A 27,804-nucleotide genomic window follows, 5' to 3' on the forward strand; every position below is an offset into this window, starting at 1 on the left:
AGCGCCTTTCCGGCTGCTGCGTCACTCCGTTCTAAGCAGTGACACAGGCGTCATGATGTCACGCCGCCTGTGTCACTATGTGGAGCCGCGGCATTAATTATATGAGGCTAAAAAGGGGGAGTAAGGAGGCGTTGTGTTATACTGGGGGGAGGGGAGATACTGTATATACTATATGTGGCCATGATTGTGTTATACTGGGGGGGGGGGTACTGTATATACTACATGTGTCCATGATTGTGTTATACTGGGGGGGAGGGGAGGTCCTGTATATACTATATGTGCCATGATTGTGTTATACTGGGGGGGGGTACTGTATATACTATATGTGGCCATGATTGTGTTATACTGGGGGGAGGGGAGGTACTGTATATACTATATGTGCCATGATTGTGTTATACTGGGGGGTACTGTATATACTATATGTGGCCATGATTGTGTTATACTGGGGGGGTACTGTATATACTATATGTGCCATGATTGTGTTATACTTGGGGGGTACTGTATATACTATATGTGGCCATGATTGTGTTATACTGGGGGGGGGGTACTGTGTATACTATATGTGGCCATAATTGTTTTATACTGGGGGGGGGTGCTGTATATACTATATGTGGCCATGATTATGTTATACTGGGGGGTACTGTATATACTATATGTGCCATGATTGTGTTATACTTGGGGGGTACTGTATATACTATATGTGGCCATGATTGTGTTATACTGGGGGGGGTACTGTATATACTATATGTGGCCATAATTGTTTTATACTGGGGGGGGGGTGCTGTATATACTATATGTGGCCATGATTATGTTATACTGGGGGGGGGGTACTGTATATACTATATGTGGCCATAATTGTTGTATACTGGGGGGGTATGCTGTATATATTATATGGGGCTATAATTGTTGTATACTGGGGGGGGTGCTGTATATATTATATGGGGCTATAATTGTTTTATACTGGGGGTGTATATATTATATGAGACTGTAATTATTTTATACTGGGGGGGTGTTGTATATATTATATGGGGCCAGATTTCAGCTGGGGGTATACAGTATATTACTAAACTGGGGCTGTGTATGGGATACAGTATATTACTAAGCTGGGGGGCTCTATATGGGATACAGTATATCACTAAGCTGGGGGGCTGTATATGGGGTACAGTATATTACTAAGCTGGGGCTGTGTATGAGATACAGTATATTACCAAGCTGGGGGGCTGTATATGGGGTATAGTATATTACTAAGCTGGGGCTGTATATGGGATACATATATTACTAAGCTGGGGTGCTGTATATGGGATACAGTATATTACTAAGCTGGGGGTGCTGTATATGTTGGCCACGATTTTATTTAAGCTGTAGGGGATCTGTATATGGGAGCTGTATATAATTTAATTGGGGGGGGGGGCCCTGAATAAAGAGGCAGGGCTATATAAAAATAAATTATATATATATATATATATATATATATATATATATATATAGTATATATTCATTTGGGGTGCTATATATTCACATTGGTCAGGAGAGCACTCTATGTAAAATCATGTAACATAATAACAGGGTGGGATATATTAGTTATATGTGTGGAGCGTGTGGTCAGTTGTGTTGTGAGGAGTATATATTATTTAGGAGCACAGTGTTGTTATCCCGGAGACTTTATACAGTAAGTATTTTTAGGGACGCCGGGTGGAGATGCTGCATGGAGCTGAAGATATCTGGCCGTGAATTCAGCCGTGATACTTCATGGATTGGAGAACCCGGAATAAAGTCCTCCTAATGGAAGAGATTGTCATCCATAAGGTACTAGATGCCACCAATGACTCTCAGAACCTGTAGTCAGTCACACAGTGTCAGTGATCCTGTCTGTGGGGATGTTAATTGTTAGTAAAGTTTTCAGCATTTAATGGGGGGGGGGCAGCATTTTAATATTCGCCTCAGGCAGCAAATATGCTAGAATCGGCCCTGAAGGTGAGTGTAGCCTTTTGATTATTTTTTTTTTGCTAATGAGAGGTTTGGTCACTGCAGAGTGGGCTTTCAGTCCAAATGCTCTTAATGTCAAGTCACTGTATGATGAGACAAAACATTACCTTGTTTAGTGCTGAACTGGCAAGCAATTCCAGCTGTAGTGTTGAAATCATAATCCATGGATATTCTCCACACTATCCTGCCCTCTCTTGCAATTGTCTTATGAGAGTAACAAGCCTTCTTGGGAGACTTGAATGAGTTTGTGATGTTGTAAAGATGCAATATTCTAGAAATCACAGACTTTCCAGGTTTCAGTCACTTTGAAAAACTGTTTATGCAAAGTCAGTGACATCTGGAAAGTTAGTTAATTAATTAGGGTTTGTCCGATAATTAAGGAGATTAGCACCAGGTGCCAGATTAACTTGCAGGTAGCTGAAAATAATCTCTAAATTTGATCAGTTTTCTGAAATAAGCGTAATTTATGAAATAAGCTTAATATACTGCTATTTTAGTCATGTCAGGAAATATTCACATAGGACTGCACAATGTCTTTGATATTTAGGAAATTACGATCAGTGTATAAACCTCATTTTTTGATATGATGTTTCTTTTTGGCAGTCTACAGTTTCAATTGTATTTATCCTAATTGTTGACAGTCTTTGTGGCTAATACAATGGGGTTACTACTGATTATTATCCACTTACCTGGGCATGCATAGCATTGTGACAAAGTTGTTTTACTCATGTAGCAGCCTAGTAGTTAGGTTAAGTGCTAATTTATGTGTGTTGAAGAGTGAGATTCAACATACCGTATTTTCTGGACTATAAGACGCACTTTTTTTCCCCAGAAAATGGGGAAAAAACAGTGGTGCGTCTTATAGTCCGGATGTAGCCTATGCAGGAGGGAATGCAGGGCACCTGGCTGCGCTCTGCCTGCTGATGCTGGCATTACGCGCAGCACTTCACAGTGAAGCGCAGCGGCTGTACTGAGTGCCGCTGCGCTCCTCTCCTCTTCTCAGCCCTCCACTGCTGGAGGGAATGGATGGCAGCACCTATGCGCTCTGCTAAATGATAATTATGGCAGCAGTGGAGAGAGAGAGGGGGGGAGGAGAAAATCACTGACTCTGGCCAATCCCCGCTTGTAAGTAGCCCGGGAGGCTCAGAGTGAAGACAGAAGATGAAGGCCTGCCGCACTGTGTGAAGAGGAACCGAGCCTGTACAGCACTGTCTGACCTGTAACTTCTCTCCCAGCACAGGATCAGATAAGTGATTAGTGCTCCCTTCCCCCGGGTCTCTGCTCTCACAGTCTTAACCACTTGTTGCCTGGTATGTAGTGGCTGCTGTCCCCCTGGTAGATTGTAAGCTCTTGTGGCCATTGTACAAGCACTGTCATCTCCTGTGTCCTCCTCCTCATAGATTGTAAGCTCTTGTGGCCATTGTACAAGCACTGTCATCTCCTGTGTCCTCCTCCTCATAGACTGTAAGCTCCTGTGACCACTGTACAAGCACTGTCATCTCCTGTGTCCTCCTCCTCATAGATTGTAAGCTCTTGTGGCCATTGTACAAGCACTGTCATCTCCTGTGGCCTCCTCCTCCTCATAGATTGTAAGCTCTTGTGGCAATTGTACAAGCACTGTCATCTCCTGTGTCCTCTCCTCCTCATTGATTGTAAGCTCTTGTGACCATTGTCACATATACTCATACCTATACAGCCCTGGTAACTCTTGAGACCCCCTGACTACATGCCAGCATAATTCTATCTAAAGATAGGCTGCTCGCCCCTGCCCCTCTCCAAAGAGAAACTAGGCTGCACTGCCCAGTTACTTTACTGTTACTTTATTAAATATTTTAGCATACTATTTGGGGAAAAAACATTTTTCTTATTTTTCCTCCTCTAAAACCTAGGTGCGTCTTATGGTCCAGTGCGTCTTATAGTCCGAAAAATACGGTAGATATAGGGGCATATTTATCATATGCCGGCACTCATGCATTTTCGCAGCGGCATACATCAAGAGGCTTCAGCCTATGTATTGGGCAGGCTGCTGCGCAGCATTTATTCTTCGCAAGAAAAAGCGCAGCTGGCGACTTTTCACATATGAAAAGTCGCCGTCAGCAGTGAGTGCCCCGACGCGGGGACAGTAACACCCCACTCCATCCACCCCCCCCCCCCGCTCATGGCCCTTGATGCCCCACTGGCGTGAAGGTGGCAGAGAGGGCAAAATATTCGCATTAAGCTAGCATTTACGAGTCAAGACAGACAGTGCAGAGCTTGATGCATACATGCTCACCATATCAGACTAAGTCCTGGGTACCGTGTGACCAATAAGGATTGTGTGTGTTCAATGTCTGGAGTGTTTAGAAATGTGCATGAGATGGTGACAACTTGGCTGCTTGTGAAAATTATCCTTAAATGAGAAACTTTCTAAGTGATCAGACATGTAATAAATGTATTAGGGATTCTACAGGAGAATTTGCCTTATTCAGGTTCATCAGAGAATCAATAGGCTAATATGTATGTAATTTATTCTATTGATATTTTGTTAGTATTGAAAACATTACACTTATGGATTGAAACAGGTGATACGTAAAATCTTCATATTGGCTCATGATCGCCACATATCTGATATCATCAGAGGATTATATAGACAAACATGACTGTATTTAAATACAGTCAGAATGGATAATTGATTATCGCTTATGGGAGTAAACAAAGGATTTTCCAAGGGCCACAGTATTTCTAAGTGTTTTCTTAAACAGTTATTTCAAAGTAATTTGCAGTCCTGGGTCTTATAATAACCATACCCTGGCTTGTTTTTTTTTTAAAACATTTAATATACAATCGGAAATTTTTGTTGCTTTTTTTACAGGCCTCTTCCTGAAGATACTGGAATGGATACCCTTGGCTCACCCACAGATGAAATTACTTCTTGTAGGTAGCCATATAAACCAGAACTTGTTTAAGGTGTACCTTTCACATAGTTACATTTTTTAATTTGTGTCTTCTTATATAGCTCCACCGAGCACGTTAAACCTCAGTGGATCTCATCGAAAGCGTAAAACTCTAGTTGCTCCGGAAATTAATATCTCCTTAGACCAGAGTGAGGGTTCTGTTCTTTCTGATGAATTCCTGGATACACCAGATGATCTGGACATTAATGTGGATGATATTGAGACTCCAGATGAAACAGATTCTTTAGAGTTTTTGGGAAATGGAAATGAGTTGGAATGGGAAGGTAAGGCTATAAGATATCACACTGGGGAAGTCTTCTATTTAGGTCCATCACTACGTTCCAAACTCTGCAGACAACTTAAAACCCTTTGGCCCAGTTAAGATTCCTGCAACTGGAAAACTTCATCAACATTTAGAGACCACTGCTTTTTGTCTCTGTTGGTTCTGATTTACAGTGGGTTTATGCGTTCTTGTAAATAACGCAGTATTTTTTTTAATAAAAAAAAACAATGTCAGTTGTGTTCTAGACTGCAATTGTTTCTTTATGGTGCTTCACACAAAAGTTTTCTGGTGTACAAGGAAGGTGTTGATGGACACTGAAGGACATTGAGACTGCATATTGCTTTTTAGTTCTTTAGTTCTGTGTATCTGATACTTTCAAGATCATCACACATCGTTATCAGCACTGTAAAATATACTCACTCACATGATGTATACAGTTATCAAGGCACATAGCACATTTTGTATAATAGAATCTTAGAACAAAGCTATAAATTACATTGGTGACATCTAGCAGTGCAAACATAAGCAGGAAAGCTAATTTTTTTCCACAAATTTTTAACAAATATTCACAGTCAACCTTAAAGATAGTTACAGGTAAATCATATTTTGTTACAGATGATACACCTGTTGCAAGTGCCAAGAATATGCCTGGAGAAAGCGCAGACTTGTTTGGTGATGGAACTGTGGAAGAAGGGGGAACTGCAAATGGACGTCTATGGAGGACTGTAATCATTGGGGAGCAAGAACATCGCATTGATCTGCAAATGATCAAGCCATACATGAAGGTGGTTACACATGGAGGTGAAGGTTTATACTAAGTTTGTGTCTGTTTACAATCTTTTAAGATATATTACTTTTAGAAGCATGTAAAGTTTTTTTGGTTTACTTTATCTTAATTTTCTCTTTCTCATTCCTCTGTTTCAGGGTACTACGGTGAAGGTCTAAATGCCATCATTGTATTTGCTGCATGTTGTCTACCAGACAGCAGCTGTCCAGATTACCATTACATCATGGAGAATCTTTTTCTGTAAGTAGAGTTAAAATTGTTGTGACATTTGTAGAGAGAAATTAGCTTTCAATTCTACGTTACTTTTGTAGTTTTATAGTTCTTACAATGAATGTTCTTAAATCCTAAATAGTTTTTTCCCTTCTTATCCTAATTAGCAAATTTGGCAAATTCTGGTACACTGCAGACATCATAGTTTGCTGACTAGGATATATCATAAAATGTTAATGGTTGTGCTGTGAGTAAAAAGTAGTAAACAGAGGGCTTGTCAAAATTCAAGTTCTTTGTGTTCAAATGCACTCCAGTGAAAAGTTTGGTATGTGTAACCACGCTTGACCCAAATACAAATTTTAACAAAAATAGCTGTAAATTGGGGATAATAAGGGTAGAGGGCAGGAGAATGGGGGTAATAACAGGGCAGATGCCCTGCCAAAAAACAATAAATTAAGACCAATTAACCCCTTAACGCCAAAGCCACTTTTCACCTTCCTGACACGGACCATTTTTTCAAAGCTGCCCTGTGTCACTATAAGTGGTTATAACTTTGGAACGCTTTAACATATCCAAGTGATTATGAAATTGTTTTCTCGTGACACATTGTACTTCATGTTAGTTTAAAAATTTTGGTGGTATATTTTGCATTTATTTAAGAGAAAATCAGATATTTGGTGAAAATTTGGAAAAATTCTCAATTTTTGAAATTCAAAATGTTCTACTTTTTCCACACATGAGTCATAACACCAAAAAACGTAATAACTAACATTCACCGAATGTCTACTTTATGCCTCCGTGGTTTTTTATGCATACTCTTATTTTTGTAGGATGTTATGGGGCTTTGAACATCAGGTGCAATTTTTCACATTTTCATAAAAAAAGCTAAATCCTGCCATTGAGGGACCTGCTCAGGTTGAAGTCACTTTGAGAGGCCTAAATAAAAGTAAAACCCCATAGATTACCCCATTATAGAAACTATACCCCTCAACGTATGTAAAACAACTTTTATGACGTTTGTTAAACCTTTAATTGTTTTACAGGGGTTAAAACAAAATCGGATGCAATTTCGAAATTAATTTTTTTTTGCCTAAATGAATGTGTTTTTCATAAAATGTATGAATTCTCAGTGGATAAAATACCAAAACGTTCCACAAAATTTGATACCTCTCACGTGTATAACAATACCCCATATGTGGTGGTAACCTGCTGTATGGGCACACGCCAGGGCATCGAAGGGAAGCTGCACCATTCAGAGCAGATTATTCATTGTCACTTTATAATGGCTATACAATATTTATTTTTTTGGAAATTTGGACATATAAGGGCTTATTTTGTGCGACATGAAATGCACTTTACAAATACTTCATTTTAGTGGGACATTAGCTTATTGATGAGATTTTATTAACTCTTTAATGTATGGAGGAATAGAAAATTGTCAATTTTGGTTTTTTTTTTTGTATATTTTGGGGGTCGTACACCGTACACTAAAAATACTATATTATCTTTATTCTATAGGTCACTATGATTACGGTGATACCTCATTTGTATAGTATTTTAATATATTTTACAATTTTACAGGAAAAAAAACAGATATAAAGAAAATCTCATTTGTTTTTGCATCGCCATCTTTTCGGAGACGTAACTTTAATATTTTTTGGTTGACAGAGCTAGTTTAGGGCTTATTTTTTACGTGTTGAGTTGTCTTATTCAGTGGTACCATTTTGGTGCACATACCTTTTTTTGATCACTTTTTGGAACATTTTTGTGAAGGGATTTTATGAAAATTTACATTTTTGGCGAGTTTTTCAGGTTTTGTTTTTACGGCGTTCCCCGTACAGGTCCAATAATGTTTCTGACTTATTGTACAGATTGTTACGGACGCGGCGATACCAAATATGTGGGGGGTTTTGGCGATTTTAGTTTTTTTACTTTATTAGATGTGTATAGGGAATGTTTGTGTTTAGGGGACTTTAACTTTATTTAATTAATTCTTTTTATTAAAAAGTGTGTTTATTTAGTGTTTTTAACTTTTTCTCTTTACTTTTACAGGTTAGCTTGAACAAGCGATCCACTGATCGCTTGTTCAAGCTATTCTTCACCTAATACAGTGTAATACAGATGTATTACACTGTATTATGTGACACAATGAGCATGCTGCGCATGCTCAGTGTGTCACAGCCGGGTCCTGCCAGAAGGCACGGACCAGGCTCCCCGGAAGAAGATCGTGCAGCCCCGGGCACAGGCGATCGGAGCACTATCACTGGAGCGATGTGGCCGGAATACAACCCCGGCGCACATCGCTCCATGAACTAGGAAGCGCGGCCGCGTGATGACGTCATCACGCGGCCGCGCACCCCTTCCTTCCCGGACGCGGCAAGAAGATAGAAGACTTAATAATAATTAATTATGAGGGGCAGCATAGGAAATAATAAATTACGAGGGGCAGCATAGGAAATAATTAAATTATGAGGGGCAGCATAGGAAATAATTAAATTATGAGGGGCAGCATAGGAAATAATTAAATTATGAGGGGCAGCATAGGAAATAATTAATAATGAGGGGCAGCATAGGAAATAATTAATTATGAGGGGCAGCATAGGAAATAATTAATTATGAGGGGCAGCATAGGAAATAATTAATTATGAGGGGCAGCATAGGAAATAATTAATTATGAGGGGCAGTTTAGTAATTAATGGGGGGAGGCATATTCAATAATTAATGGAGAGGTCCCAGTATATTAATTAATTAATTGGGCCAATATATAAAATAGTTCACAAGGTGGTGCAGTACCGGTATATTAAATAATTAATTGAGGGGGGTGCCAGTGTATTATGGATGCGGTCACATGTACCGCTATTTATTTTTAGACTTTAATCCGGCCCTCCAACGGTCTGAGGGGGACAGTGAGCGGCCCCCTGTGTAAAAAGTTTGGGGACCCCTGCCTTAGACCCTAATGTGCATTTGTAATTTGATACTTCAGCGTTATGGTCAATGTCCTTTATGGGAGACAAAAATTTATTTAGAATTTGGAGATTATAAAGTGAAGAGTTTAGGAGGTGAGAGGGCATGAAAAGATTGTGGTTAATAGAGAAAGTAACTATAGTACATAGTTTCTTATATTCAGTTGTTTTAATTAATTCAAACTTTGTTGAAAAATGTGTTATCTTTTCAATATCTTTATTATCTGACGGGTAACCCAAGTATTTTGCTTTTGGGTTTGATAGGTATGTAATTAGTAGTTTGGAGTTGCTAGTGGCAGAGGACTATATGATTGTTTACCTGAATGGTGCTACACCACGACGAAGAATGCCTGGTTTAGGATGGTTAAAGAGATGCTATCAGATGATCGATCGAAGGTGAGATTATATTGTGATCAATTTAAATGTTTGCCTTCATTATTGTGCTTGTAATAATAAACCAGAATTAACCAGAACGAGGATTGAACTTATATTTTCTTTTAGAGAATTCAAGTTAAGAGTAATAAAACAACTGAATAATCAATTCCTCAAAACGAAAGGACAATGAATTAAGCTATATTAACCACTTAAGGACGGCTTTATCAGGTTTTTATGGCGGCAATTGAGGGTTCTTTGGTTCTTCTTCTTATGCAGCAGGTTTCCCCGAAACATGACAAGGTTACAGAAGATTGCAGGTCTTGCTGCAGCCAGTGCAAGGCTGTGCTAGCTCTGATTTAGAGTATTTAACCCCTTAGATACTGAAGTTAATCATGGACTGTGGTGCTTAAATGAGTGCAGGACACCCTTCCCAAGCGATATACCATATGAAACCCAAAATTGTGCTATTAGCAATTTGTCCCAGAGTAGTATACACCTATAGTGACAGTAGAATAAAAAGCTATACATTGTTGAAGTCAAAATAAACTCATAGTTTGGTAGTAAGGGGTTAAATGGCCTGGTATGGCAATGCTAGACCAATAGTCAAATTAAATGTAGGAAGATGTGTAGTGAGAAGGAGTCAGGGGTGGATTAAGACTACCATTGGCCCTGAGCTGTATGAATATTATAGCCCCTACAAATGTGGAATTCACTTATTATATATGATACTATGATCAAGCTTCTTGGGGAATGGAGCATGTGTCCCTTCTACCTGCATTCAATCTGTGGTTTCAGGACTATTGGAGGACCTTCATAGGTCCTTAAATGGCTCTTGTGTACATCTGTATTGAGAGCATGAACAAGGATTTCATGGGTGAAGGTCCTTCTCAGTATCAAATTTGTACATGGTTCAAGGGGCCATGGGACCCCAAGAAGGCTTGGAGCCTGGGCTACCACCCAAACTGCCTATATATAATCCACTACTGGTCATCCAGAAACCTCACAACATGTTATGGAGGCTATGTCCCATCAACAGGAATTATTTTGCATCACACATCCCGGTTAGAAGAAGTATGAACATTACAACTTTTTATAATTCCCTGTATACAGTGCTAATATTTTTGAGCACCCAATGTATTTGCGATGGTATTAAGAAAAACTACATGATGTAGAATCTTATAATGAAATAATTTCCTGTGACAAAAAGTGCTGCTATCTTGTATACCAGAAGGTGGCAATAAAGTGCAACAGTAAAACTAACCAGTGTAGGATCTGCTGTCTTTGGATTTAAGAGGTACATTTTACTAGTCTTAACATTTAGTTGCCAACATTTAGATCATCAAGATATGATTCTCTTAAACTATTGTTTCCTGCTGCAAAATGTTATCACAAGGCTCTGTTAACATTTTCTTTACTCTGTCATAGATTCATGTAGTTTTTACCCTGGAAAATTACTTTGACAACTTGATTGACCCTATCAGGGACACAATTTATCAGTCATAGTCTGGGAATTTGCCCAGTGCCCACTGGCCCCCTGCATGTGGACTTTCGTGGGCAGAAGCTGTATTGCTCTTTTAAGAACCCTTGGTTGAATGCAAAGGTGGAGATGCTTATCATCTACCTCCTGTCTATATATCGATCATCTATCTGTCCATCTGTCTATCTCCTATAATATGTTTATTTCCTATCTATATATTTGTCTATCTTACCATTCATCTATCTATCTTTTTGTCTGTCTATTTATCTATATATCTTCTATCTATCTATCTATCTATCTATCTATCTATCTATCTATCTATCTAGAGAAAGAAAGTCCAAGCGGCACAGTCCAAATTATGTGATGGGTGCAGGCGTCCTGGGACTTGGCCTGGGGTCCCTCAGCGATATATATGCAAGAAAGCGGGCAGCACTCCGAATGGTGATAAAAAAAAGTGTAAATTCTTTATTCCATATTCAGCAACAAAACAGCAACGTTTCGGCTTGAAAAAGGCTCCTTGGAGCCGAAACGTTGCTGTTTTGTTGCTGAATAAGGAATAAAGAATTTACACTTTTTTTATCACCATTCGGAGTGCTGCCCGCTTTCTTGCATATATATCTATCTATCATCTATCTCTATATCACTCTTCTTTCTCTCTTCACTATATATATCTCTCATATCTATCTTCTATCATCTATCTAGCTATCTATACATTGTCTACTTTATATTTATGCATCTATAAATCTATCTATCATCTGTTTATAAATCTATATCATCTTTCATATTTATTTTCTATCATAAATTTTCCTATCATCTGTCTATCTCCTCCATTCTCCTACAGTCCCATATTACACACTACAAAGTGATATTATTGTGTAAGGCTAAAGAGAGCCTCTTACTGAATGTGACTGTTCATAAAATATTTTAGTTTTATTTTGGGGCTCCACTTTGTCTAAAACCGGCCCTGTCCATAGCTGCCCGTCATGCTTCTGTTTTGAATGTAAGATTTCATGACACTGTACTATAAGTAACATTCTCTTCTTTACACAGACTAAGAAAAAATCTTAAATCTTTAATCATTGTCCACCCTTCCTGGTTTATCAGGACTGTATTGGCAATATCCAGGCCATTCATAAGGTAATTTTTGCTGAAATATTTTATCTGAAACATTAGTGACCGTGGGTGTTGATACTTTCATTTTTCTTATATTTCCTTCAATGTAAATTATTTATTAAAATCTCCTAACACTTCAGCAAGTTGCACATTGGCAAACATTGTAGGTGGTGCTGTTTGGCCAGAGAACTTGCATTATATTTAATTATGCTGGCCATCCTGATCTGGCCAGCACACTCATAAATACCCCTCACACCACAACTGACCACACTGTACCCCCCCCCCCCCAATATATCATATATACCCCTCACCCCTCAAATGACCATACTGTGCCCCTGTATATCATATATACCCCTCACACCACAACTGCACACACTGTGCCCCCACATATATCATATATACCTCTCACACCACAACTGACCACACTGTGCCCCCAACATATATCATATATACCACTCACACCACAACTGACCACACTGTACCTCCCACATATATCATATATACCCCTCACACCACAACTGATCACACTGTACCTCCTACATATATCATATATACCCCTCACACCACAACTGACCACACTGTACTCCACACATGTATCATATATACCCCTCACACCACAACTGACCACACTGTACCTCCCATATACATCATATATACCTCTCACATTACAGCTGACCACACTGTGCCCCCCGAATATATCATATATACCCTTCACACCACAACTGACCATACTGTTCCCCCCGTATATCATTTACAGCCCTCACACCACAACTGTACACACTGTGCCCCCACATATATCATATATACCCCTCACACCACAACTGATCACACTGTGCTCACCACATATATCATATATACCCCTCACACCACAACTGACCACACTGTACCTCCCAATATATCATATATACTTCTTACACCTCAACTGACCATACTGTGCCCCCCATAGATCATATATACCCCTCACACCACAACTGTACACACTGTTCCCCAACATATATAATTTATACCCCTCACACCACAACTGACCACACTGCACTCCACATACATCATATATACCCCTCACACCACAACTACCCACACTGTGCCCCCACATATATCATATATACCCCTCACTCCACAACTGATCACACTGTGCCCCCACATATATCATATATATATATATATATATATATATATATATATATATATATATCCCTCACACCGTAACTGACCACACTGTGCCCCCCCAATATATCAAATATACCCCTCACACCACAACTGTACACACTGTGCCCCCACATATATCATACATACTCCTCACACCACAACTAACCACACTGTGCTCCACAAATATATCATATATATATTCCTTTAACCACAACTGACTACACTGTCCACCCCCCACATATATATACACTCCTTACACCACAACTGACCACACTGTGCATCCATAATGTATTTTGCAGTACAGTACTTCATTAGGTAGGTCTCCCCCTTACTATTTCATTAGACAGGACTCTCCTTTAATAACGTAGACTTAGAGGTTAATACACACATCGTGATGTCACAACACAGGGGGTTAATACACACATACACACACAGTGATGTCACAGCACAGGGGGTTTATACTCACACAGTTATGTCACAGCACAGGGGGTTAATACACACACACAGTGATGTCACAGCACAAAGGGTTAATACACATACACACAGTGATGTAAAAAGCACAGGTGGCTAATACACATACACAATGATGTCACAGAACAGGGGGTGAATACACACTGCGAAGTCACAGCACCAACGTTATCAATAAGAAAATGTTGGAAACCATTACAATTACTGATGACAATAACCCCACACCACAAAGCTGGCTCACTATGGACATTATGCATATAACAGTACATGTACATGTACTGGGCCACCTCATACATTAAATATATTGGGCCCCGCAATGAAATTAGTATACGCATTTAGACCTTTCTCTTAAGGGTTCAGTTTTTACAGGTTTCATTGTGTTTTAAAAAATGAAAACCTCATCTGACGCTAATAACTTTTTTCACGGACCGCGATTCTGTCGGGTTTCCCGAATATTTCCGTTTTGCGCCAAATTGCCCGAGTTTTTGGCGCATGCGATCGGACTGTGGCGCATCGGCGCCGGCTTGCATGCAACGGAAATCGGGGGGCGTGCCGTCGTACAACCGGGCGGATTCGGACAAACTGTGGAATTTAAAAACGAAATTATGTCGCAAGATCAAGCACTCACATGCACCAGGAAGAAGAACATGAACTCTGGCGGATCTGTCACATGCAGGAAATTGGACGCACGGCCTAAGTCAATCGCGACAGACCCGAATCCTCGTCGGACAACGCACCGCGGGATCGCGACAGGACCAGGTAAGTAAATGTGCCCCTGTATGTTTACTTTTATATCAATTCTAGGAAAAGGGGAAAGTTGAACTAATTAACTACTTTTTTCACGTTTTTTTTACAATTTTTCAGACCATCTAGGGTACTTTAACCATAGGTTGTCTGATTGATCCTATCATATACTGCCATACTACAGTATGCCAATATATGGGGATTTTCCATATCATCTATTATAATGTGCAAATTGTACATTGTAATAGATCAGCAGGAATGAAATAGCCTTGTGCCTTGTAAAGACCCCAGGCTGTCACGACGCCAGATTGTTGCTCCCTGATCATGGGGAGCGATGATTGAAACAAAGATGGTGAGGCTATCTTTTGACTGCCACTGCTTTGCCGGTTGTGATCAAAGGGTTAACATCCACATGTTTGTACTGATTGCGGCGGTTGTGGTTGGTGTTTGCTGCAATATACAGCAAAACTCACATCTGTATGATAAGAACTCACTCTGTGCCCCTTTATACATGCTTAACAGCTCCATGCCGTAATAGTACAGCGTGGAACATTAAGAGGTTAATATACTGGGCCCCAATGATCTTTATATACCAGCCCCCAAATAAATTTAGGGTATGGTCACATGTACCGCTAGTGCAGGTGACCATGCCTCGACCTGATCATTTTAGCGTTTCCTTTAAAACTCTTGTGACTGCTCACTGCAAACGCAAATGGGCCCCTGCGCTACCGCTGCCCTTGAAAACGCAGCACTAGCAGTACATGTGACCACACCATTAATATACTCAATTAATTATTTAATATACAGCCCCCCTTTGTGAACTATTTTATATATTGGCTCAATTAATTAAATATACTGGGAGCCCTCTCCATTCAATATTTCATATGCTGTCCACCCCCCACTATTAATTATTTCATATGCTCCCCCACCATTAATTATTTAATATGCTCCCCCAACCATTCATTATTTCATATGCTCCCCCACCATTCATTATTTCATATGCTGCCCCCTTAATGAATTATTTTATATGTTGGGCTCCCGGCCCCCATAATTTTTTTTTTTACTGCTGTTAAAATAAAAAATCCTGTACTCACCTAAGGCTTCCGCGCCTTCTTTCTTCTGGCTGCTGCCAGACAGAAATGGGTGACCGGCCTCGTGATGAGGTGCCTGTCCTGTGCATCCATGTTCAAAGACCGTTGTGCAACGTGTTGTCTTCTGGCAACATCGCTCCACCTGAAATAATAGTGCTCAAGCGGCCGTTTCCGGCCGCATTGAGCACTGTACAGTGACGGGCAGGAGCTTCCTCTGCCCCTTCCCGATTGCCAACTGACCACCGGGCCCATCGTTGGGCTTAATAGGAACCTGATCATTGGCGCTTTTGAAGAGCCAGGGCGGGGCCCCTGTGAAATAAACTGGATCGTTGGGCCCGGCACTAGTGCTCCAAGATCGCCAATGATGATCCAGCTCTGGTGCTCTGCGATACTTCGTCATACAAATACAGATGCGTTAACAGTACTGTTTAAAATTGTCTTTGACAGTGTGAAATTTATCAGTAAGATACAGTATGTGCACAGTCTGGAGGAACTGGAGCAAATAATTCCCATGGAAAATGTCCACATCCCTGAATGCGTCTTACAGTAAGTTAAAAATATCTTGTAAATGAAACACATACACTAAAAACCTTACAATCTACAAGGTCATATTAAAGCATATTAAAGAAAAAATGTAATTAAAAACTATCAATTCTCAATAATGTCCATATCAATCACAAAATCACTTGCATGAATGTAATGAGGCATTAAGGATCATGCAACTATTGTCTATCACATTAAGAAAAGTAAAGATGTACACCATGCTCCAAAATGTTATGCTAATGATATTTTTCTCTGATCAATGTAAAGGATGGTGAGAATAATGCAGAATTCATCAACCATTAGTGGATGATTCAAGTTTGAACAAAACTCACAATGAAAACAGTTGGTTTTTCAAAATTAAAAGACCCAAAAAAGTTTTGTTACAAAACATTTTATATGAACTGAAAATGGTATTTTTTGAAATACCTGTCACCAGATTCACTAATAAGCCTAAGTTCCCATAGCACTATACTAACACAGTTTTTAGCAAAAAATACATATCCCAGTAAATTAAATTTGTAAACTACCTGGTACCCTGCCTGAAGGAGCAGGGTGTCCCAAGGGCATGTGCTATTCATGCAAAGCAGTATGTCTACTGGCTAATATTGGCTAATATCTAACAGTGATGGGTCATTTATGAACTAGTCAGCTCTAAGAGCCAGTACTTTATTGTGAATGACTGAAGTCAGCTCTTAGCAGAGAGCTGACGGCTCACTTAGCCCCGCCCTGAATTGAGTAGCCCCAATGAGAGCCTAATGATCCAGCTCACTAATGAGTGATGAGTCATCACTGATGAGTCATCCTCTGCTCTGCACAGAGGTGAGAGATACACAGCCTTGCATGAACAGTACACACTCTTGGCACACTGCTCCTTCAGGCAGGCTGCCAGGTAGTGTTACAAACTTAATTTTCTGTGGATCTATGCATTTTTTAGCTAAAACATTGTGGGCACAGGTTAGTATAGTGCTATGGTAACTTTTTATTAGGCTTATGAAGTGAAAATCTGGTGACAGGTACCCTTTAAGAAGTCACATTTATTGATCTCCTTACAATTCATGAAGTTGGTTTAGCTATCGATGGCATGGTTGAGTTTTCACACCTAAAGGTGTCTCCCTGCTCAAAACATGAGTTAGTCATTTTCTTGCTAACGTTGCAGCTTGTTTGGGCATGGTGCTCATCCACTAATCCATTCATCTGGACTCATTAGTAAACAAGACTGTGTCAAAATTTGTCTCCATGTACATGTGGGCCCACTGAAACTCAAGCAGATCCTACACCTTGAGGTTTTTGGGACTCCAGAGCAAACAGCAGCTTCAAGTACAAGTATTTTGTGTTTGAAGTGTATACATTTTTGAACAAATAAGAAAATTGAACTATAATGTGTAAGATGCAGACTTTGAGGCATACATCGGCGCAGCGGAGAGGAGCAGGGTATGAGGTATATACAGCGCACGGCGCCTTATCACGTAGAAAGGTAGGACATGTCCTATCTTTCTACGGCCTACGGAACGGTACGGCGCCGCACGTGTGCTGAACCATACCGCTCCCGTACAGGGTCTTGAACCCATAGAAGTGTATGGGGGACGTATGTCGGCCATATATACCTCGGCCTTATATACATCCCCCATACGTGTGTGTGAATGCAGCCTTAAATGGAACAAATCCACCTCTGTCTTGCAGAAACAGTACCATGAAAGATAAATAAAATACTATTGCAATAACTGAGGTTTCAGTTAGAGACTGTCACAAGATAATCGCTCTATCCGCAAGTGGCGGAATAGATGGTCTTTATTTGTGTGTGAACTGCGGCTTAATGCTTCTGTTTGGATTAACTGAGCCACACCCTGCTCCTTGCATTTCTGTCCTGCCCAGCAAGGGTTACTAGGCTGTTGGACAGTTTCCCCAGTGTGCTGCTGGAGGCTTGTCTGGGATCGGCCTTATATACCTGGCTACTCCCATCATACCTTGTTGGTTATTTTTAGTCTTGTCTTACCTGTGTATCTAGTTCAGTTTTACCTGCTTGTATCTGTACCTGACCTGTATATGCCTGTTTTTTCTGGGCATGACCTGTATTTAACCCGCTTGATCTTGACCTGACCTGTATATATCCTGCCTGTCTTCCTGTATCTGTTGTTTGTCCCTCGGTATGACCTGTCTTAGACCTGTGTTAGTATTCTGTGTACCATTGTGAACACTGGTCTATTCCTGTATTCCGGTTACCTGTCCGCTCCATCATCCAGCAGCTGCCAGACGAAGTAAGTCTCCTTGTCATCCTGTAGGGTTGCTCAGGGACCGTCAGTTAGGTTCCTGATAGTGGGTTCGCCCTTATCAGGTTTATCTGCTTTAGGCAGGGCCTTAGCCAGCAGGGACGTCGCAGGGTGAGTTCGCCATCACCTACCTAGTCTGACAGCTAGCACCAAGCCTGGTTGTGGTTGTGTGGTTGCTTGACAGGTATTGACAATAATACTGAAATCCAAATTAATTAATTAATCTTATAAATGAATAAATTTACTCTGTTTTTATTGTAGGTATGATGAAGAAAGAATTAAAGTTAGAAGAGAAAGGTTAGTAGTTGTTTCCCTGATGAGAGAAAGTTAAAGCACAAATTACATTTCTGGGATTCTCTCTATGTAGTGACTTCATGGACATTTTTAATCAGAAATGTAAAGACAATTAGTAAAGTACTAATTCTGGAGCCAAACTATTGAAAAGTTAATATCATGTGGATTACACCTTAAAGGAGATCCATCACCACAATTTACCTACCAACACTCCCTTGCTATCTTACACAGGGCTATGACCACAAATGTTTTTAAGTTTTTATTTTCCAGATGCTCTTTTAATGCTTAACGTTAACTTTAGAAATAGGCAAATTAGGCTGAAGTGCTTTGATAGGCATTAGCAGAGCACAGGCTCCACAGCAGTAACAACGCTCCCTGCTACACTTCCATCACACAGCGCCTTCTCTCATCCATCATCTTCAGCAACATCACTTCTGGGACCAGCAAGATGTGTAGCTGGAGTCCATAGGTGCTCTGCCAAGAAATTTCAGCCTCTTTTGATATTTTTAAATTGCAGTTTTGTTATGGAAGGAGGAGCTAGACTATAAAAACAAAAGGGTTATGTTTGGGAATAGCCCTATGTAACCTAGCAATTAGCTCCGGTAGGTAAATTGTGGTAACAGATTCCCTTTAGGTTACACATAGGTGACATTGTGACATCAGGGGAGATGGCTTTTGATGCATTTTGAGCCTTTTTTGCGACTTTTTGAAAGAAAAATCCCAGACACAAGTAGAGCATAAGAACATTTATTAAAGGGCCAAATCCACCTTAATGAATCTGATGGCTCCAAAGACAGATATAGAACTGTCCTAAGGAGCCCGTCTAATGATAAATCTCCCCACTACCATATATACTCGTGTATAAGCTGAGTTTTTCAGCACAAAAAATGTGCTGAAAAACCTCACCTCGGCTTATACACGAGTCAATAATAATCATAAAAAATTAATACTTACCCTCCGGCACTCGTAACCTCGGCGCGGGCTCCCGATCCTCGGCGCGGGCTCCCGGTCCTCGGCGGCAGCTCCCGATCCTCTGCGGTGGCCCCGCTTCTCTCTTCCATCTTCACTTGCGAGCGCACAATATGATGCAGCGGTGTCGCCGCCGATGACGTCATCAGCGGTGACACCGCCACATCGTAGCGTGCTCTCGCTAGTGAAGAAAGAAAAGAGAAGCCGCCGCCGAGGACCGGGAGCCGCCACTAAGCATCAAAGGTGAGTATCGTCGGAGGGTGAGTATTAAGTTTATTTTTTTATTATTTGCTTGGCATACTGAGGGCAGACTGTATACTTCTTGGGGCACGCTGTATAATACATGGGGGCAGGCTGTATACTACTTGGGGGCAGGCTGTATACTTCATGGGGGCAGGCTGTATACTTCATGGGGGCAGGCTGTATACTTCATGGGGGCAGGCTGTATACTTCATGGGGCAGGCTGATTGTATACTACTTGGGACAGGCTGTATACTACAGGGGCTGGCTGGTTGTATACTACAGGTGGCTAGCTGGCTGTATACTACACCCTCGGCTTATACTCGAGTCAATAGGTTTTCCCAGTTTTTGGTGGTAAAATTAGGGGTCTCGGCTTATACTCGGGTCGGCTTATACTCGAGTATATACGGTAAGTGTATGAGAGGCAGAACAAATTTTACTCTGGTAAACTGGGTTTGCTTTGGCATTAATTGTACAGTGGGTCATATTGACTTTTAGTGACTGATTTACTATACTGGGGTAATACTAAGAATTAAAAAAAAATAGCCAAAAACAGGAAATAACTGTTTATGCTTTAAAAGTACTGCAGTAATTGTTGATTCCATGTATGCAGCCACATGAGTGTGTTTAATAGTTTTCCATTAAAAATTTAACCCCAGTAAAATTTAACCACAGTAAGGCTATATAAAGAGGTCTCATAAACTGAGCTGTCTGCCTACAGGTCAGATGTTAGTTGTATTAGACAGCTGACACCTGCCTTTAACTGGACCAATTGGTGCTAGCCGGTCATGTCATTGTAGGGCAATGAGAGACTGGAGTCTCATTGAGATGGAGGCACACTGTTACAGATCAACAGCATATAGACAATATACTACAATACAATAGAATTGCAGTATATTGTATGAGCAATCAGGGTTAAAATTTAAAAGTTTAAGTTGCCCCCTTTTCTAGTACACATATAAAAATAAACAAAAAATCTGAAATATGTTATTTTTTTAATATGGTATCCTCCCAAATGCCCAGTGAATATAAAAGAAAAAAGCAATTCTCGGCATCGAAATCCATAAATATTTGAATAAAAAGTAATCAAAAGTTCATATAGGTCCCAAATTCACATAAATGATACCACTTGTTGTGTAAATGATAGTTTACACATTTCCGTGAACTGTAGCTATTGGTATCAAAATACGGAAAAACTTAATTTTTTGGTGTGCAAAAGATTACAATTTTTTCTAAATCTACCAAAACATAATAAAACCTATATAAATTTGGTATCACAGTTATCATACCGACCCAAAGAATAAAGAGGAGGTGTCATTTGGATGGCACAATGAAAGCCGAAAAAATGTTTCTACAGTTGGGCTACATTCACATTTCTATATGCTTGCCCCCTGCCAAGACTTTACCTGCTACTGCCTAGGGACTCGGCACACGAAGGTGAGCCCAGTGGGTGTCTACGGCATGGCATTTTTCATCCAGAGAAAAGAAGACAACAAATGTCTCTAGCACCACCTCCCTAGTGACAAGGTCACCTGTCTCCCCTCAAAGGGAGGATGTGACGCCACTACAACCAGCAACACCACCGCCACCAAGCCTGTCCATGCCATCTGTTCAGCTTTCTATTGCCCAAATCATAGTATCATAGTTTATACGGTTGAAAAAAGAAGCTTGTCCATCAGTGATGGAGAGAAAGCAGAATTTTGGCCAATCATACTCACAAGTTATGGCCATGAATAGGAGCATTTCAAAATTGCTGGCCTTTCTGGAGACAGATACCTGGTGGAGACAGATAGCTTCTTATGGTGGCTTATTTACAACGGTTTGTGATACCCAACTGTTGCGTACGTTTCATATGGAAAAATATAAGTCTGTAGTGCTCCATGTATCGCAGCACCTTCTATGTTTCTTTATGGAAATGAATACAAAACATGCATGCTTTTACCTTACAAAAAGGGCTTGAAAAAGAGGCAATCAATGCAAGAGGTTTTATGTATTTATTATTATTTTTATGAAATGTACTGCTTTGAACGGATTTTTAGAAATAAAATAGTGTTGAAATATATGTATCTCTGAAGTATTCATTTCCATAAAGGAACATAGAAGTTGCTGTGATACGTGGAGCGCTCCAGACTCCATTTTTTGCTTATATTTTTATATTGGCAGGGAAGTTACCATATATACTCGAGTATAAGCCGACCCGAGTATAAGCCGAGACCCCTAATTTTACCACAAAAAAAATGGGAAAACCTATTGACTTGAGTATAAGCCGAGGGTGTAGTATACAGCCAGCTAGCCCCCTGTAGTATACAGCCTGTCCCAAGTAGTATACAATCAGCCTGCCCCCGTGAAGTATACAGCCTGCCCCCGTGAAGTATACAGCCTGCCCCCGTGAAGTATACAGCCTGACCCCAAAAAGTATACAGCCTGCCCCCCAAAAGTATACAGCCTGCCCTCAGTGTGCCTAGCGAATAATAAAAAAATAAACTTAATACTCACCCTCCGACGATACTCACCTTTGATGCTAAGTGGCGGCTCCCGGTCCTCGGCGGCGGCTCCTGGTCCTGGGCGGCGGCTCCCGGTCCTCGGCGGCAGCTCCCGATCCATTGCGGCGGCTTCTCTCTTCGATCTTCACGTCCTCGGCGGCGGCTCCTGGTCCTCGGCGGCAGCTCCCGATCCTCTGCGGCGGCTTCTCTCTTCGATCTTCACGTGCCGGCAGTCGCGTCCATGCGACTTGCCGGCGGGCGCACAGTGCGTTGCGGCGGTGTCGCCGCTGATGACGTCATCAGCGGCGACACCGCTACATCATATTGTGCGCCCGCCGGCAAGTCGCATAGGCGCGACTGCCGGCACGTGAAGATCGAAGAGAGAAGCCGCTGCAGAGGATCGGGAGCTGCCGTCGAGGACCAGGAGCCGCCGCCGAGGACCGGGAGCCGGAGGGTGAGTATTAATTTTTTTTTTTTTTTTTTAACTCATGTTTTGTTTTGTTTTTAACTCGTGTATAAGCCGGTACATTTCCTTAAAGAGAACCCGTCATGCAAAAATACCCCCCTAAACTAAATATATTTTCATAAACTGCCATTAGAGAGCATTGCCTCTATCCCATCATTGTCCCTCTACATGCCTGTAAACCTAAGCAATGAGGTCCTAAAGCTGTATGCAAATGACCTGTGAAATGTCCAATGAAGCATTAGCATATTCAAGCTGTCCACCTTATTCATGAGTGGGAGGCACAGCACACCCCCAGTGCTTGATTGACAGCCTGTATAATGATGTGAGGCTGTATAATATGCTTCCTGGTGCTGGTGGCCACGCCCCCTGCAGCCTGTGTGTGTGTATAGGAGAGATACAACAGCTCCAGGCTGCCATGTTACAGCAGAACATGTCAGATTCATGTGTAGCTGATGTCTGTGTCTCTCACCTGTATATTAGGAGGATGCAGCATGTCAGCAGATGCAGCACACACACTAGCCATGCTTTACTATACATTACACACAGACATGAGCAGGGGGAGGAGAGGGGAGGGGTAACAGGGGTGACATCACTGCCTCTGACCATGTGACCAGCCTCATTTACATGATAAAAAATAGATGATTTTACAATGAATAATGTATGAAATAACTAGATAAAGGCTGGAATGGGATCCTTGTGAGCTGCTCCAACAGGTAGTAGTGACAAGACTAGTGACATAGACCTGATGACAGGTGTCCTTTAACTGTCCACTGTCTTCATCTAGCGGTGGCTGGGCCTGAGGCAGGAAGCACTTTGGCTCACTTTCTGCCAACATGCAGGACTGCCAGACATTACTCCTTGCATCCAGTTACCTTCTCATCCTACTCCGCTTCCTCCTCTCCAACTTCCTTTTCCAAGGAAAAAAGAAAAAACTATTTGGCTCCCCTCCCTTCCGTATGCGGCATGAATTTTCCTTTGGTTGATCCGCAGAAAGCTGTGTGTGCGCCAGATATAGGGTACATATATGAAGTTTCCAAAAGGAATCCAGCATTCAAACTTCAAAAAGGAAAAGGATTTCTTTCTTTTTCATAAAAAAATATCACTTAAATTCACCATAGTAAAAGAAGAGAGATTAAAATAACACCATCACATCTAAAGAAGCTGATGCATTTCAGACAAGTGCGTCATTCATCGTAGTCCTCGATTAAGGACGCATTTGTCCAAAACACGTTGGCCTCTTTAGACATGATGATGTTATTTTCCATCTTTTAGTCGTACATAACATCTTCCACAGTTATACTACATTTGGTGATAAGATCTAAATTATGAGAGGGAGACTCTAAACACAGACCAGAGGCCAAGACAATCAACACTCCAGCAGTGTTCACCTAGACCTCTTCATAAAATTAATGGAGTGGGAAGAAGAGCCACTCTACATCCTTCCTGAACCTAAATCAGCGAAGAGCAAGGTTCCTGGAACTAAATATAGCTTATATATGCCTATCACTAATAACCAGGCCTATGTAGTCCATTCATATGTGAAAACTGTACTTATATTCTTTCGTATATTTCACTTTGCTGCAGTGTCTGATGAAGCCCAGATATTGATCTAAACGTCATGCAAATTTTGACTGATATTATTCTCAGTAGGTGTTTACAAAGTGGCAGTTTGGTTGTATTACATTAAACTACATTGGATGTACCAGTGTCCACATGAGTGGTTAGATTGTTGGCTACCTCTTCCACTTAAACCGCCACATCCGACTTCAACTTCTCCTCATACTGGAGCTTATATATTAGCAGATGTCCGGCACTCCAGGATGCTAATTATGCACAGAAAACCTACACACCACATCTACATTTTACCAATATTGAGTCCTTCTAAACTAAATGACCTAAACCACAACACAAAAACATAGAAAGCTATGACCCATCAATCTAAAAATTATCATTTTTTTGTTATTAGGAAAAATACCAGGAGTGATTCCAGGAGTGGCACAATGGGGCACATTTAGTAAGGGCCGTACACCAGTTTTCTGTTGAACTTTGCAGGTTCTTTCTAGCGCAAACTGCTTGCACAGGCATTAGAGTCTGAAGCTCACACATTAAATGTGAAGACTGAGGCATGCACCATACAACATAAAACGCCAGAAGAAAATTCTGTTGCATATTGGATAATACATCTCCCTGAGAGTGCGGTCACACGTTGTAGTTACAACTGCTTCGCAATCAGCTTTGAGGTGGTTTTAGGTGCAGTTTTGTTAATTTAACAGGTGAAAGACATTTGTGTAACAGGTTTCCCCTTCAAAATCAAATTCACCTGTTCAATTCATGTCTTTCACTTGTTAAATTAAAAAAAGTAACCTGAACCACCTCAAAACTGATTTGCAACGTGTGACTGCACCCTCGGGGTGCGTTCACATGAGGCGTTAACACATGCATTTTTAAATGCATCACAACAGCTGAGAAGAGGGGATTTGCTGAATTACTGTACATTACTGTCAACATTGCATTTACAAAACACATGCATTAACACATGTTTGTTAACGTTATATTAAGGTAAGCGACAACATCGCATTACAATGCTGTTTTGTAAACGCAATGTTAATAGCAATGTAATTAAGCAAATATTCTCTTCTTAGCCGTTAAAAATGCATGTTTTAACGCCACATGTGAGCACACCCTCAATGTATGCTTCCATAGCATAATCAGAGACATACTCCACGGACCGGGTAAGTAAATGTGACCCAGTGGGGGAGATTAACTTACCAGTCTGACTGAGTTCACCTAAAGTGCATTGTCTGATGATCATGCACTTTGCCGCGATTCACTAAGATTGTGCGCCCGATATCTAGCATGTGTCGCTTCCCCGCTCAAGTCCACCAGAGTTCACCTTCCTCTTCCTATTTTATGTAAGAGCATTGTCTTGCGACACAATTTTAAAGTTAAATCCCGCACTCAGTCCGAATCAGCCAGATTGTCCGATGGCACGCCCCCTGATTTCTGTGGCATGGAAGCAAGCGCAGCTGGGGGCAGGGGGCTCTCAGAGCCCCTCAGTAATGTCTTTTCACTTGTTGTTACAATGAGCAGAGCAGAGGCTGGATGAAACATGTCCTGCTCAATATAACAGCCTGTAAATCTGCAGCATTGAGGGGCTTTGGAAACATCCACAAGAGCCCCACAGGGTCATGTGCATAAATTTTAAAGTTGAAAATAGGAAGAAGGAGGTCATGGATAACAAGTATAAAATGATTACCACAGTCATGGTGCTTGGAGTGACCAAGCTTCAATTTATCCATTTTGATGGTAAATTTCCTATAAGTGTTTTTTATTTCTGTTCTAGGTGAAAAAAAAGGCCCTAGGATAAACTGAGACCCAGGCAGGAGTTTGTTCTCTAATTTAACTGGTAGGCGGGTAGGGCATATACTATAACCCATTATGAAATTATAGTGCAGTCTTTCTGAAAGAACTGCTTTAAAGTAGAACCACTGGCCCAATTAGGCTGCCACAACTTTCACTCCAGACCACCTGCTGAGCCATATGTCCATATTACATTTATAGTTGTGACCAATAACATATTTAGAGGAATAGAAAGCAATATAGACAAAATGCCTTATCACTATACCAATCACAGTGCTCCTTTGTTGTGCTGGGCATCTTTGGCAAAAAAGTGTTTTACAAATGATATTTACTCATCCAGAGGAGTCTTATAGCTGCTTTTTCTTTGTCATCCGTTCACAAGCACTGCTTAGCCAAACGTAAATGTATATTCAGGATTTATCACTGTAACTCCTATATTTGTCAACCTGAATCTTGAATGTGATTATTTATAGTAATTCTCCTTATTTCAGGTTAGAGGAAAAAGAAGATAAGGTGGAAACAACAAGGTAAGCATTGCATATCATTTTTAAAACATAGTATTGTAAATATATGTAATATAGATCTGATTAGAGATAGTTCACTACTTAAACCAATATAGTCATAGTAAATCTCCTTTTTCCTAGCATTTCCTTGGCTGAAGAACCTTCTTGTAAATGAAATTTCACAAACCAGATGATTTTGGAACACCGTGTTACCATAAAACTATCCTTTAGCTGCCACTAAAGCTCCTTCTCTGGGTTTTCGGTTTAAAAAAGTGTTTTTCAAGTTCTAAATTTAGCGTATTGTTAACTTGTTTCTGTAAATTTAAATGAAGTATTGGCTTTCCTTCACTTTCCATGCTAAAGCCTTCCAGCTACTAAATGTGTAGATCATTTTTCCTATGCATGTTTACAAGTTTGAAGATTCCAACATATCAAAGTTACAATGAACAATACAAGAAAAGTGTGTTTCATGGATAATAGTGTACTGAAATATCTCATACTGACAACTGTGACAGAAGTGCAGAATGAAGATTTGGAAGAAAAGAGGATGATTCAGGAATCTCCATTAGAAGATGTCTGACTAGATGTACACATATGAGACAACTTTCAGCACAATCTTTTGAAATTGAGATTATAGTGGAATTTGAAGGTGCAATATTGTATCATAGTATATAAGGCTGGAAGGAGACGCAAGTCATGTCATATTTAGTCTAGTGAAAATGTCAGGGAGTCATATTTTGTAAAGACTATTACCAAAACATTGCAAACAATTTGTAATTTATGGTACAGATATATCTTCAAGTTCATGTCTCAAATGAATTTGTACTTGAATTTCATAATTGTATAAATTAGCATTCAGTTAATACGAGGGAACCAACACTTAAAGGATCATTACTAAGACCTAACTTTGGAAACTATTTAAGAGTTTCCAATTCTATATGAAAAGTTAAGAAACTTAAATACATTGCATTACTTGTCTTGTTCTGGTCTTGACAGTCTGCTTTATAGTCAGCTAAACTCCTTCTGCATTGCATAATAGAAACTTTGCAAAGAAGTAAAGGAGCATAAGACCAAGAGCTTTGCACCTGTTAATGAGCAGATAA

At 40.5% G+C, this 27,804-nt stretch overlaps 1 protein-coding gene across 1 annotated transcript in view; it reads left to right on the forward strand.

Annotated features, from left to right (window-relative positions):
* The window catches only part of ATCAY (ATCAY kinesin light chain interacting caytaxin), a 46,365-nt gene extending 19,003 nt beyond the window's left edge, over positions 1-27,362 (forward strand). Inside the window, exons 3-13 of the mRNA XM_072113121.1 lie at positions 4,838-4,899; positions 4,982-5,203; positions 5,818-6,003; positions 6,127-6,229; positions 9,427-9,558; positions 12,065-12,151; positions 16,024-16,122; positions 18,648-18,683; positions 26,690-26,725; positions 26,843-27,218; positions 27,258-27,362. Of these exons, the coding sequence (XP_071969222.1) occupies positions 4,838-4,899; positions 4,982-5,203; positions 5,818-6,003; positions 6,127-6,229; positions 9,427-9,558; positions 12,065-12,151; positions 16,024-16,122; positions 18,648-18,683; positions 26,690-26,725; positions 26,843-26,876 (997 nt within the window). The 3' untranslated portion in view covers positions 26,877-27,218; positions 27,258-27,362. The remainder of the gene's footprint in view (positions 1-4,837; positions 4,900-4,981; positions 5,204-5,817; positions 6,004-6,126; positions 6,230-9,426; positions 9,559-12,064; positions 12,152-16,023; positions 16,123-18,647; positions 18,684-26,689; positions 26,726-26,842; positions 27,219-27,257) is intronic.
* The last annotated feature ends 442 nt before the right edge of the window (positions 27,363-27,804 follow it).

Source organism: Engystomops pustulosus, chromosome 1 (genome assembly GCF_040894005.1).
Source record: "Engystomops pustulosus chromosome 1, aEngPut4.maternal, whole genome shotgun sequence".
NCBI classification, from domain to species: Eukaryota; Metazoa; Chordata; class Amphibia; order Anura; family Leptodactylidae; genus Engystomops; species Engystomops pustulosus.